Below are 15,462 nucleotides of genomic sequence, written 5' to 3'. Positions count from 1 at the left end.
ACTACCTGTATATGAGAAAACCTGAATTTTTATTTTACTTCAACTTTGACTCACAAAGTTGAACACTTCTTTTACAGTTCTTTTGTTTTTAACTCCAACTAACTCATTATAGCAAATTAAAAATAAAAGATCTAAAACAATAATTTCTGAAAAAAAGAAACAAAGTAAAGTTTGGGAGAAAGTCATCCATGGATAAAAGTTGAAGAAAGATTTAAAGTTATTTTTACAATAAAAGGCTATAAAAGGGTCTCAAAAATAGGTACATGCAAATACACAGAAAAATCTCCAGAAATTCTAGTAAAATAAACTCTATTCTAAAAATCAAAGGATACCAGTAATTGTTTCTATTTCTAGATATTTAAGAATATTAATTTCTGTTAAGTTATTGCTAGTAAGAAATGGTTGATGAAAATGGATCTTGTATGTATAAATATACATTTAAAGCAAATGTCTTCTAAAGAAAAGTTTAAATGTTAGTATGCACTTTTCAAATGAAAGAATTATCAACATAAACAAGTGTCACTAATTATCATTTTTAACATAGGCAATATCTGTTCTTTTGAACCAATAAAATGGCAATTTTTAACCTGCGGACAGCACAGGTAGGACAACCACAACTTTTTATTAAAATAACTGCCAGGATCATACTGTATGGGTCCAAATTAAGAAAGCGAAGTAAGAAACTGTCCATGACTTCTGATGTGGCAAATAGAGAAATGCCTAACTTCTAAACATTCGATTTTCTAGTTCTCAACCAGAACTCCTGACTCCACTCCTGCATACCCACATACCCCACACCCAAGGTAGTGACACTTACATCGAGCCCCCAGCTGCAAGCACGTTCTAAGAGCACAAGAAATAAAGGCTTTGATGCTGGCTGGGGGGAACAGTTTAACGACTGGGAGTGAGACACTGCCACAGCTGGCTTACATTTCTGTTTCATGTCAAAAGTAGCATGCCTTGGGCTTCCCTGGTGGCGCAGTGGTTGAGAGTCCGCCTGCCGATGCAGGGGACACGGGTTCGGGCCCCAGTCCGGGAAGATCCCACATGCCGTGGAGCGGCTGGGCCCGTGAGCCGTGGCCACCGAGCCTGTGCGTCCGGAGCCTGTGCTCCGCAACGGGAGAGGCCACAACAGTGAGAAGCCCACGTACCGCAAAAAAAAAAAAAAAAAAAAAAAAAAAAAAAAGTAGCATGCCTCTCTTCCCCAACAGGTAAAATCTGTTATCCTCTTTTGTCCTCACATTAACCTCCGAGTTTGGCAATCTAGTATCATTCACACTTCAAAGACTAAAAACCTGAGATTCGAAACTATTTCACTGTGATCCAGGTAGTAACTGGCAGGACCAGGTGCCACCTTCCCCACGTCATCTCCAGCTTCAACATCCTCTCCAAATTCTCAGCTAATAATGTAGGCAAATTCACCACAGCATCCTCGCCCATGTCACTTATAAAGAGATCAATTCCTAAGCAGCATTAGGATATGCCAGAGAAATGCCAGAGACGACAGACAGCATCTTAGGTCACCCTCCAAACTTTAAGATGTCTTAGCATTACTTCAGCAGTTATCTCCAACCTTTTCATGACACAAAACTGAAAATGATAATAGGTGTACAGTCCACTGCTCAAGGCCAGAGCTGACCAGCCAGGAGGTTCCAGCAGCTCCAAGCCCTGCCCGGCCATACCAGTTCTAAAACTCCTACCATCTACTCCCAGTGGGTCAGACAAAAAAGGCACAGAAATCAGTGAAGTAATAAAAGAGAAATGAAGATGAAAACCTCAAGGTCTAACTCTGACAGACTATGGGGAGTTTTCTTTTCCTAAGGTCAACTTTGGACATATTCATTCAGCGCCCTGTACAGGGTGTGGACAAATTATACGCCAGTTCTGTCAGGTATCAGCGTAGGAGCTACCCAAAGAACAGAAATCACCATGGCAGAATTTGTTTAATACTGCAAATCTACCACCATTAAAAGAAAAACTCTAAAAAACTAATGACTAAGGCTTCCCCATAGATTATAGCTTGCTTTAGCATCCAGGTCATAAGTTAAGACTTGAGATCTTTTGTAGGTATTGTTACTTTTTAAAGGGAAAACAGAAAATACACCTAAAATCTTAACACTGTACTTGGATCAACACAGTAATTAACGTCACACATATTCCTGTACCTAACTAGCTTGTTTAAAAAAAAAAAGTTTGTTTCTGTCCTTTTTCTCTCTTTTCCTCCCAACTTTTCTTTCTAGCTCTCATTTTAAACTAAAGTATTTTTATATATAAAACATTCTTGATTTGGGAAAAGACTAGTGCTTTAACTGAAGCAAAAAGCACAGAATTAACAGCCCATTAAAATGCACAAGACTAAATGTGAATGTATCTGTTTATTTACAGCTTTCGGTACTTAAAATTTCAAATAAAGTGATCTGTCCAATTGCTTTAGTTTAAAAAAATAAATCATTTTTCCATTCTCTTCTAGAAAAAGCTGCAGCACAAATTAACACAGTAGAAGTAGTGAAAACAGAATTACATTTAAAACATAGCTTAGAAAACATATGCACCTCTTTTAGATTAGTAAGTATAAAATGTAATTGTTGGTGACAAAAGCCAACAAGAATAAAATACAGACACTTGTATCTTATTATGTTCACATGTATCATAGAGACAAAAACAGTAAGTTTTAAACTTTTACTAGATATGGATATACACATATAAATAAGAAAAACCCTCTCTTTATTTTTACCCCAAAGTTTTCTTCTATTTTCAGTAAAAATTTTTTTTACTTTTCAAAAGTATATGACAACTGTCAGTACAAATCTCTCACTTCTTTAACATGTACTTTTCACACTATGATACACAGTTTAGGTATCATGACGTATTTTAAAATGGGTCAGTTTAGTGTCAAAACCCAAGATGCTTCAAGGAAACTAGAGAGACTTAAAGTTAGCAGTACGTCATATGGAATTGCAGCATACATACTGTATTGCCCCGTGCTAGTCTGATATATGCTAGTCGGCACTGCCATAGCAGCGATATTAGGTGACGTTCCTTCTTCCTCGGATTTTTCTTCTTCAATCTTGGGAACACCAGGCACATCAGAGGAAAGTTCATTCAGTATTTTTCTAAAATATAATTTAACAATATAAATAATTAAGATACATGAATGAGATTTAAAACAGAACAGTTATAATGGGAGAATCTGATGTATAATTATTCTCTTTTTTTGGAAAAAGTATCATTACAGTAGGAAACTTAACTTACCTGTAAGAGGGTCTTCGTGAAAGGATTTCTCTGTGTTTATGAAAATCAATTACACTTTCTGATTCTGCAGACTCATCTGTCTCTGCAATTGTTGCTACCTATAACACAAGAGTTCCTGAAATGCATCATAAAATCCATGGTATCTCCTTCATTCACAACATGGTGCTTAAGGGTCTCTCTGTGTGCAGCACTAAGCCGGGCGCTGGGGACAGAACACACTGTGACTCACTAACCACGCTCACAACCTGGCGCAGAGGAAGAGGAAGCGCAGACAACAACACTTAGCTGTAGAACCAGCCTGTGTGCAAAGGATGGCACAGATAACATATACTGCAGAAATGCAAATGAGTGTCAGGCAGCCTTCAGGAAAGCACTCAGTGTAAGATACACAAGACCTAAGATCCAACCCTGAAAATATCTCATAAATCCAGCAGGGGGTGAGCCAGCGAGTGACAGAGGCAGAAAATAATACCACTGCTGACTTATGCTGCTGGGTCTTCAAATTAGACATTAGATAGGTCCAAAGAAGAAAGAATATTTAAGCAGGTATAAACACGTGGGTAACAAGCCTGGTTAAAGTTACAAGAAGTAGGTGGGGTGGGCTTGATGGCAGTAGGTCTTGAAGGTCAAAATAAGGAATTTCTCCTTAAAAGAAAGATCAGATTTTTAAATACAATTTCATTTTTTCAAGTAATAGTATAATAACAAATAGTAAAGAAAGTCAGGAAACTAAAATAATGAATCTCTCTACAACATGACTGCTCTCAATATATTCAGCCATCTATCATAGGGGCTAGGATAGTTCTGAGTTTGCAAAACTCACTTTACTTAATATTACAATTATATGGGAATTTGATTTGGGCACAATCAAAAAAGCTTATTAAAATACCAACTATGCAGGCAGGAACATATACTTCCCAAGGCACATGGATGTACATATTTGTTCACCAACATGTATGACCTTGCATCGCTGGTGATGAACACCCTACACATAAGCACACTCATCCATGAGGAGAACTTATTAGAGAAACTGCCGCTGCAAATCAGACAACCATATATCATCACCAAATATTTATCACTGTAAAGTGGGCTTCCACACATCTCTCGTACAATCATAACAACTCCCTTATGCAAGGTAAGTTATTATTTTAGAAAGTGAAAACTGAAGTTCATCATTCGACAGGTAGGAATTCTAACACAAGATCCACAGACACCTATCTCTACAAAGATAATCATATCATCCATTTAACAAAATCCAAAAGAGCCTACTGAATATGAGATATTTTCTTCCAGTACCAGCAAGGTTAAAACTAAGTAGAAATATTGATATCTGCACCCCAATAAAAGTCATAATACAATAAGGAGAGTGGAAAAACTTTCTTGCTTTATAATTAGGGTCAGAAAGAGTCAGAAAGTCCTGGAATCAAAGTTCATTGCAGGAAATAAAAAAAAAAAAAAAAGACAATACTGAGAATCACTCTTACATTTTTGAAAGACAGGAGAGACACCTGTGCTGAAAAGATAACCAAGCTTTTAACGCATGTGGATTTATTATTACTTCAAGTGTCATGTTGCAACTCTCATCCTTATTCCGCAACAAACTGGATTCAAATATGCAGAAAAAGGTAAGACTGATTAAGTATTAACTACATTTTCCTCAGAGATCTTTATGTCATCAATTAGGTTCAAATAATTTCAACATTTAAAGGACAAAAACAAACTGACCTTAAAAAGGAACAAACATAAATTCAGTAGAAGAGAAAAGTATGCTTTTAAAAATGCATACTTAATAATTTACATCTGTTGATGCAAAGAAATGTTTTAGCTTTGAGAAATGTTAAGAATTTATGACCAACTTTGATGACAATAAATAACAAAACACATCTCTGGATCGCAACCACAACACTAACCACGTCTAAAAAAACCAAGATTTAATCTGATGTATAAACGTAACACCAAGTAACAATAATATCATGTCACACATATTGAATTAACAATAAACCTAAATTTCTACACTCTAATGTGAGTACTGGTGAAAACAGCATCAGTAGTACAATATTTACATTACCATGTTTATCAGACATCTCCAAAGAATCCTCAAAATACTTTTAAGCATCTTTGGAGAGCATTGCTAAACAAATCTAAGTGTGAGCAGAGAGCAACAACTTAAAGGAGAATGACTCAATCTGTAAATTAAGAGCTGACAATAAAACAACTTGAGTCAAATCTATGTATCTAGCAGGGCACAATGCACTTCACACATAAAAAGGAAATTCGTCTAAATGTTAAATAACAAGATCTGAGCATCAAAGCTACACAAAGAAAATGAGGATAAATGAATTAGTAAAAGAAAAAAAAAAAAAAGCTCAAGAAAGTCCAAGACAAATCATCTGGGAAGGAAGCTAACCTGAACAGTCTGTAATTGTGGTGACTGAATAACCGATGGCTGTGGTGTCTGAAATACTCCCTGGACATGTACAGTTTGGCCTGAAGGTAACTGTACTAGAGTTACAGCTGGGGAGCCTCTTCCGGTGCCTGACCCAGCTACAGAAACCTGCAAAAATGATCATCATTGAGGATTAAGGCTGGACCTTTTCTTGGTTCTTTACGTTTTCCTTAAAGAAATACCATTCACTATTATGACTGGCCTATTTTTCCTGCTTCTAAGAAATGACAAGCAAGCTGGGGTATGTACCATTAGGAGATGGTTACTGTCCTGGAACAGTCATTCTCTGATGTGACAGATATTAAAGAACCCATGCTCCTCACTGTCAGTTCCCATGCTTTGGTGGCTAAGAATGTTCCAAGCACAAAGTTCTAAAGCAGTTAAACTACCTCACTGCGACCTCACAACTGCTAACAGTGAAGCCTTCTTTAGGCCAGAGTATAAACTACCCTCCTTAACTTCTTAAGAGAAATCGGAGACAGAACTTAAAGATGGTAAATTATTTTTTAATAAATGAAGCTTCTGACATATGATGTTATAGTATTACTCCAGACACAAGCTAATGCCTTGTCTCTATACTGATGAAAACTGCGGTTACTTTTATGCCCCAACAGTCACAAAAAGGGCACAGGCCAAAGAAATTCCAGGACCTCTCATGCCCCTCGCACCTCCGAACCAGAGAAAGCTCATGACTTGGAGCCTATGTGGCCCTGGCACACTTCTTTCCCCCCAACTCGAGCATCCAGAGGGGCCAGAACCATCACTTGGCTTGCACAGACAGGAGAGAACAGCTGTTTACCAGCTACCTTGGGTGCTTTGGACAAAGATCCCTACCAGTAAAAGACAATAAAACCTTCACTTCTCTGGACTCAAAACCTGCCAAGTTTCTAATTAGTACACAACTGTCCTAGAGGCCAGTGTAATCTTACAAACTTTGCCTCATTTTACTAAGTTTCACTATTCATTATGACTTAACTCAGAACACCGAAAACTTTGGACATGAAAGAAGCTACTAGTTTCTATCATGAGTGGTGGCAGACCACAGAATCTAAAACAAATTTTGAAGAAAGCTTCCGTTGGACCTCACTTTAAGGAAAACCAATCATTTCCAATCTACTTACTCTAATACTTTAAAAAGAATTATTAAAAACTGGGTTTATAACAAATAATTAGATTTATTTAAAACATCATTCTCTTGGAAGGCAAACTTCTTCGGCAATCCAAAAGTAAAAACTCTTCTATCCATGCAAGAGAACCTACGCGGAGAGCATTGAACTAGGTGCCCTAGGGTGGAAAGCAGAATTGCTAAAACCAACACCTAAGAAACAACAGCACACAAACAGTACAGAACTAATTGCTCCATTGTCCAGGTCATGAAAACCACAGGAGCACAGAACCGAAAGACCAGTATGGGCCTGAACAACAAGTGGAGGCCTTGTGTAGAAGCTGCCGATTGAGCTGGGCCTTGCTGTGGCCTGGGTAATAGCTGGACAGAAAAGCGAGAAACCGGGCCGGAGACACCCAACATGTAGCCCACGGGGCAAATTCAGCCCACCTGCTCCTGGAGTTTTATTGCCTACTTTAGATTTCAGGGGAAAGAAAAAGGGCATTCCATAATGGAGCCAGCAGATTTAACAACCATAAGTTTAAAAACCACTAGATTTACTCTACAAATGTTCCCTGCATGAATTATAAAAAAGGATCCATCTCTTTGTGAACCAACTGCCAAAAGGTACTCCTTTGCCAAATGACCAATTCTCAAACTTTTTAGTCTCAGGACACCTTTCCACTCTTAAAAATTACTGATGACCTCAAATAACTTTTGTTTATGTGATTTATATCCAGCAGGATGCTGTAAACACACAAGCAGCTCCTGGGAAGGGAGAATGCTATGGGTAACTTTTGCAGATTTCTGTAATTTCAATACTCCTACTATGGCAGATTTCAAGCTACCAATGGGTGACACTGAACACAAAGCTGGAAAAAGATGTACACAATCGGCTCTCACAAGCCAGCTCAGCCCACTGTTGGTTATATGTACTGATATTTACCACATTAGAAATTAAAACTGAGAAATGTTTAAAATACTTAGTAACTCACTTAAAAATAACAATAATGCCATTACATGCTAACATAAATAACATTTTATGAAGACTACTTTCCAAGACAAAATAATTAATGACAAGAGTGTCAATGTTTTACATTTTTACAAATTCTTTTAATGCCTGGTTTAACTTAAAACAGCTGGATTTTCATACCTATTTCTGCACTGAATCTGTTGCAATATGTTATTTTAATCGGTATGTGAATAAAATATGCCTCTTACACATGTATGAATAGAAAAGGAGTATTTCAATGGCTTTTTCAGAGAAATGTGGGTATTCTTCTTTGATACTACACCAAAATTCAGCAAGTGGTTGTTTCTTAAAGGTTAGTGGCCATGTGGAATCTGAAAACTTAGTTACGTTAAAATCCATTCATCTACCTTACACTTATACATTGATCTATCTTATACTCTTTAGCCAGGCATGATTTTGTAACGTTATGTGGTAGTTATTTGGAAAATACTGGCTCACTGAGTTAAGTAGATCTCCCAAATGCTGACACATTTCATGATACACTATCAGAAAATCACATTCATTAAAATCAACATCAACTTCATCAGAAAACTATAAATACTGGGAAGCTATCAAGCTCAAAATGGCAGATGGAGATTTTCCAAAATTCAAAACTGCTGCTTAAAAGCCTGAATTGCATCATTGGCAATAAATACTGTTAATTGTTTTCCTTGACGTGACAAGCTTACTTCATTTTTTTTTGAATTTCTTAATTTCATTTTATTTATTTTTTTATACAGCAGGTTCTTATTCGTTATCCATTCTATACACATCAGTGTATACATGTCATTCCCAATCGCCCAATTCATCACACCACCCCCCTCCCGCCTCACCCCCTGCCACTTTCCCCCCTCGGTGTCCATACGTTTGTTCTCTACACCTGTGTCTCTATTTCTGCCCTGCAAACCGGTTCATCTGTACCATTTTTCTAGGTTCCACATACATGCGTTAATATACGATATTTGTTTTTCTCTTTCTGACTTACTTCACTCTGTATGACAGTCTTTAGATTAATCCACTCATTTTCTTTTGAGAAAATGTTTTTCAAATACTCAAGTCTGAACAGTCATAGTTTGGCTATTTGCCATTATTTCAAGAAAAATGATGTTCTGTTTGGGGGGGTGGGGGAATGCAGCTAGTTCTTCTTGCCTCTCATTCAATAACTCAAGTGTTTTTTTCTCAAGATCACCATTGGTCTTCAGTACGCAGCAGAAATGCTTTCAGTGAATGTCCCACTTCCACAGCACAGAATATTAAAACAACATGTACTCGAGGGTCAAGATTTAATACAATTGGTAATGTCTGCTGATTCACTGGGGACAGTCTTAAGTGAAACTGACATTTTTTTTTAAAAACTGCAAGTTAATGTAGTGAAGACCACAATGACAGTTCGGCACCACTGCCACTGACTTGATCGTGCTAAGGTGCCAACAGTTTTACCCCCCAAACTGTTTTTGCACCATCAGGGCAAATGCCAATACAGAGAAAAAAAGAAAATAAATCTTAGTATTACCGTGAAAATAGGTTTGTCATCCCAAACCTCCAGGCATGATTGTGTAACACCATGTGGGAGTTATTTGGAAAATACTGGGTCCTTGGAATCTCCTCCAGGCCTCCCTGAAAACTACTGCTCTATCCCCACGCAGCCCCTAGGTAAGCCCTGCTCACAGCTCAGAGCGCAGAGCGCTGAAGCAGGCGGCAATTTCAGCTCCACCACAGCAGCACAGCCAAAACCACCGTATATAGTAACCCTGATAAGAGCATTCGTATCGCAGAGATTGAGCAAAACAGAATATACGTTATATCCAAGAGTATTACTAGTATTCCTGCAGACTGGACCTGTGGCTTGAGATGGCAGACAGTGTCACATTCACTTTCATGGGGAAATGACCAGCTTCAAAGAAATTAGATATTTTGAAGAACTGAAGAACAACTCAAGAAAGATTCATGGGGTTTTGATAAGTATAAATCATGCTTTAAGTTGCTCTAATTGTCTTTCGGGTGTAATTTTCAGGACTTCAAATTATTAAACAACGCTCTATCAAAAAGGCTTAGTGAGAAGAAAACCTGCTGTAGAAAGGGAGCTGTACCCACTAGTACAAAACTGTATTCCTAGAATTCTGGAGATGAGTTATACAAATCTGTAACTACAGTGAAAACTCTTACGTCTGAACTCTGGGTAGTACAAAAAGCTCATGAGACAACTCTTTAGTTAAACTGTTGAAATAGAGGCTGAGAAGCAGCACAAGTGACATACCCTAGAGTCACAATTCCAATGTATCCTTAAAAAACAACAACAACACTCTTAGATCTAGAGAACCTGTCAGGCATTCTACATTCTTACTGGTTTTGCCAAAACTGATCTGTGACTAGCATTAAGCTTGTAACTAACTGTACTGGTAGAGTTAACAGGATAAACATCATCATTCATAGGAAAAAAATTCATGTGGTTCCCTACCTTTAACATCTTATCATTATTATTATTCTATTGATCACATGAGCCACAAGTAAATACAGGGCGCCCTTGAAGTAGGATGTGGTCCACAGATGGCACAGAAGGAACTCAGGCAATGATTCAAGAACATGCATGGTGGCCCCAAAGCCAAAAATGGGTAAATAAAGAAGCATCTTTTTGTTTTTGTGCAAGGTGGCAGATTCAGTTTTAGGCAGGCTAGGGTGAAAGCAATGGGAGGAAACCAGTTGCAAATATTTAGTGGGCAAGGAGAATTATGGGACTGATGCTTGGGTTAGAGCTCAGGAAATAAAGATGTGAGATACACTGACAAAAAGCAACCTGTAAAGACTACTATACTTTATTCACAATGTGCAAATAGAATTCTACAGAAGCTCTGGAAAGAGAAGGAAATTAAGTCTCTCCTAAAGGACACTACTGATAGAGACACAAATTTTAGTTCACTTGAACTAAAATATGCATACTTCACGTAGAAACAGGTCTTTCTTATAAACATCATATACTCATTCCAAAACTTTTTTTTTTTTTTTTTTTTTTTTTCGGGTACGCGGGCCTCTCACTGCTGCGGCCTCTCCCGCTGCGGAGCACAGGCCCCGGACGCGCAGGCCCAGCGGCCATGGTTCACGGGCCCAGCCACTCCGCGGCATGTGGGATCCTCCCGGACCGGAGCACAAACCCGCGTCCCCCGCATCGGCAGGCGGACTCTCAACCACTGCGCCACCAGGGAAGCCCCCCCAAAACTTTTTAAGAAGTAAATCTCACCGAAACAAGTCATACTTATGAATTAACTCATTCTTTTGTTCACTTAACAAATGTTTATTGGAAGCCTGCCTTGTGGACCAGTCTACACAGCAGGGATATAGCAGTGAACACGAAAAGTCTGCTCTCCTCAATCAGGAGACAGAAAACAGATGAAGAGACAAAAACATAATTTGGGGTGGTGCTAAATTCTCAAAAGAAAAACAAAGAAGGGTAACTGATGAGGTGGCGGGAAGGTGGAAGGAAGCTACTTAAGGTATACCTACTGTATAAAGAAAAGTGGGAAAGGAAGCCATGGGAAGATCTATATTCATCACATTCCAACAACCAAGCAGGCAACTGCTCAAAAAACAAGCACATAAAATGGATGTATTTTATATTTCATAATTTTTATACCTCTTTTTATGAGGCTCTAAAAGTGTGTATAATGAACTCATAGTAGACATAGTTTACCTTTTCTTCCTGATCCCCTGAAGAATAATCCTCTTCTACAGGATGCCTGAAACATAGACTGTGCTGATGCCACCACATCTACCGAAAACCCCACTATAGACAATAGTTAATCTGAAGAAATAAATTAAGATGATGCAATTGACAGCCTTACTTGGCTTTGCAATTTAAAAAAGTCTAATAATGACACATAACTGGGAAAACCTCACAATGTTGTAACACAGCATTTGATTAGCACCTAGTGGACTTGCTCCAATCTGTAGCTAGGTTCCCTTATGATGGGGTTTATGATGTCACAGAGCCACTGAGCCTGCATTTAAGACAGTTAATAAAGGATGAAAAAATGTGAATTCAAGGTATAGCAGACTTTGCTATCAACTCTGCTGCCTGAAAAGTCAGATCTATATATTACCTATTTTAATTCCAAGGACTACAATGAAAACCCAATTAACACTCTATGTGAGAAGCTGGAAAACTATACTGATTTCTGTGTATTAAGACAGGATTCTCAACAGTCTGTTTCTTCTATGGAAAAAAGAAGTGTTTAAAGAATATTTCAAATATTTTAAGGCTGAAAACAGGAAAATAATATTTTAAATGTGAACACTTTAATAAAGACACAAAACACTCCATTTAAAAAAAAAGTTGTATTTACTTGTGCTAAGTGAAGACAAACACAAAAGGAAAAATGTAGAATTGGTATCATTTTAGTGTCTTTAGTGTTTTTCTTTCCCATATTGAGGTTCTTCTTTTTTTTTTTTAAACAGTGTAGCTAACAAATTGCCAAAATCAATGGAGTTAAATTTTACCTTGTGAATATCAACTGAAAACACTGATAACAGAGTTGGCCACGTAAGACTGATATTTTTATATTTACTATGTTAAAATTGTTAGAACTATAATATGATCCTTGAATCCTGTGTGTGTAAGGCATGAAGAAATACTATCTGAAATCTATAATCTGAATTTAAAAAGGGAGAAGTGGATTCTGTTTCTGGTACTGTAATTATAAATGGCCAAATATTATATCTCTTTAAAAAAATTCCCCTCTTGAAAGCAAAGCAAATGTCGGAATCAAGTCATTCTTAATTATATAGTCTGATAATACTTCCAATAAGCAGTGGTGATCACTGTGATGATCAGTGATGACAAAATTAGGGGTTCTTATGCTTTGAAAAACAATGTCCTAGTGAAATTTTTCCCTAGCTAATCCTTATAATTTCCTATTTATAGTACTTGGAGCGTCATTTTATATTCTAACCAATACTAGATGTTTTACTTGTATTTATAAAGACTATGAACACGTACATGACCTTTATAGAAGTCAAAAATCCTTTAGCTCTAGTTGTTTAAAAATCAATCTTATATCTTGGTTTCAGTAAGACTGAAACTAAAATTGATCATAATTTTCTAGCCAATTGCATTACAAAGTAGTAAATGTACATAGTGAAGTAAGTTGCAGTGAGATCCTGAGCCAAAAATGGCATTTACCCAGCAGATGTCTTACAAGGGCAAACACTGGACTCTTAACAATGATACACATCATTTCTAGTAATGAATAGGAAATGCACGTGCCAAAAGCCAGAAGCTACAGAATGAATGCATAAAACCACTTATTGTCCAAACTACATATTAATCTATTTCTGACCAAAATCAACTCAGGAATGTCTATGCAGAAAACTGCAATTCACTTGAATTATTCTACCTTAATTCTTCTACCAATCACTTGGTATAAGTCCTAAAGAGTACTGACTAAGCAAAAGCAACCTTAAAAAATAGTAACAATAAACAAAATGTGGTATATACATGCAAAGGACGAAGGAATTCCTATCACATACTGTATAGCTGAACCTTCAGGACATTATGCTAAGTGAAATAAGCCAGTCACAAAAAGACAAATATTGATGATTCCACTTATCTGAGGGTTCTAAAAGTAGTCAAATCATAGAAACAGAAAGTAGAATCACGGTTACCAGGGGCTGAGGGGAGGAGTAAAAAGGGAGTTGCTATTTAATGGGTACAGGGTTTTAGATTTGCAAGATGAAGAAGTTCTAGCAATCTGTTTCACAACGATGTGAAATGCCTAACACTACTGAACTGTACACCTGAACATAAGACTGCAGATTTTATGTATTTTTTTTCCACACATAAAAAATAGCAATAACTATTGCCCCACATTTGGTGGATATGATAATTAACTGACTTATTGCCAGGAAGATACTCAATAAATTGATTTTACCAAAGGCAATGAGCCTGACTTCCCCATCAGTTTATAAGACATAATTCTAAAGCTCTGGGCATTCCCGTACTCTTGGCCCCAGAATTACTGCTCAAGACACAGACTAGCTATTGGTGCCAGGATTTATATGGACCAGTTACTAATACATCAAAATGGATAAAATTTAACTTTTCTATGCTCTTCATATATCCGAGGTCAGAAGCTGAGTTGCGATCTAAATATGATACTATCTTATCTGCCACTAAATAATGAAGGAGTAACAGTATACAGTATATATGTATACATACAATGGTTACTGCATAGTACTGTGCATATATATATATAGTATTATATATACAGTAGCTAGATGTAGCATATATTTATGATTACTCTTTGCTAACTATGCATTTTCCCAGGTAATGCTATCTGAAATGGTCTGGTTCAACACTGAGTACCTACGTATTACAAGTAATAGAAATGCTTAATGAAATCTAAAGCCAGGTGCCTGGGTTCTGCCTTTTATTAACTGTGTGACCTATGACAAGTTATTCACCCTCCCTGTACCTTAGTTTCCTCAAGTGCAAAAGAGAATGAAAAAAAACAGTACCTTTCTACAGAGCTGTTGTGAGAGCTGAACTATATGTGTAAAGCATGGAACAGCGTCTGGCACATACTGAATATTCAATAAACGCTCACTCTTGTTATTTTTATTATAGTTACATTTCATTTAAATAATTTGGTCAAGAATGTAGAGCTTAATTTACATGTATTGATATTAATCCTTTGATTTGGAAAGATTAAAATATTTTTTAAAATATTCCTCAAAATTAAGGTGGAGAAAGAAAAATCAAGGATTTGCATGAAAGTAGAAGTCAAAATCTGAATCAGTGACAAAATATGGCCAGACCAAATTGCATCCTTAAGCTTTTTCAGTTTTAGTCCAAAGATCAGAGTTTATAAATAGAAAAGTCTAAGAATTTAGCTCCTAAAAAAACAGTATAATGAAACTTGGTCTCACCATGAAATCAAAAATCTAGTAATAAATTTTAGATTTTCAGAGCCAAAATGTTGCGAAGGAATACTTGCAACGTTTTAAAATTTCTAAAATAAATCCAAAGTACAAAAATTTAGTAGAAATAAAATGTGGTAGAAATAAAATATACCAATTTAAATATATTCATGACATTATATCAGAACCCTGCTTATAAAACAACTACATATCAGCTTTTCTTCTCTTTACCCACTGGAGGCCTATTTAAGCATAAATAGATTTATATTACTTTAGAATGAATTTTTGATACAATATATTCTTATAAATTTATTTAATTTTGGCTGTGTTGGGTCTTCGTTGCTGCGCGTGGGCTTTCTCTAGTTGTGGTGAGCGGGGGCTACTCTTTGTTGCAGTGCGCGGGCAACTCATCGCGGTGGCTTTTCTTATTGTGAGGCACAGGCTCTAGGCGCGAGGGCTTCAGTAGTTGTGGCTTGCGGGCTCTAGAGCACAGGCTCAGTAGCTGTGGCGCACGGGCTTAGTTGTTCCACGGCATGTGGGATCTTCCCGGACCAGGACTCGAACCCATGTCCCCTGCATTGGCAGACGGATTCTTAACCACTGTGCCACCAGGGAAGTCCTGATACGATATATATGTATTTTTTTTTGCGGTACGCGGGCCTCTCACTGTTGTGGCCTCTCCCGTTGCGGAGCACAGGCTCCGGACGCGCAGGCTCAATGGCCATGGCTCACGGGCCC

At 37.3% G+C, this 15,462-nt stretch overlaps 1 protein-coding gene across 13 annotated transcripts in view; it reads right to left on the bottom strand.

Moving 5' to 3' along the window:
- The window catches only part of CREM (cAMP responsive element modulator), a 105,696-nt gene that overhangs the window by 64,683 nt on the left and 25,551 nt on the right, over positions 1-15,462 (bottom strand). For 6 of the 13 annotated variants that reach the window (XM_032622684.1, XM_032622689.1, XM_032622691.1 and 3 more), the window contains exons 4-5: positions 3,253-3,350; positions 2,971-3,113 (exon numbers count right to left, since the gene is read on the bottom strand). In XM_032622684.1, coding sequence (XP_032478575.1) covers positions 2,971-3,113; positions 3,253-3,350 — 241 coding nt within the window. Of the gene's footprint in view, positions 1-2,970; positions 3,114-3,252; positions 3,351-5,659; positions 5,807-11,500; positions 11,579-15,462 lie in introns of those variants that run through there. The other 7 variants (XM_032622685.1, XM_032622681.1, XM_032622680.1 and 4 more) reach the window with 2 other exon arrangements.

Source organism: Phocoena sinus, chromosome 2 (genome assembly GCF_008692025.1).
Source record: "Phocoena sinus isolate mPhoSin1 chromosome 2, mPhoSin1.pri, whole genome shotgun sequence".
Classification (NCBI taxonomy): Eukaryota; Metazoa; Chordata; class Mammalia; order Artiodactyla; family Phocoenidae; genus Phocoena; species Phocoena sinus.
The sequence above is the reverse complement of the archived record's forward strand: the minus strand, read 5'-3'. Positions and strand labels throughout refer to the sequence as shown.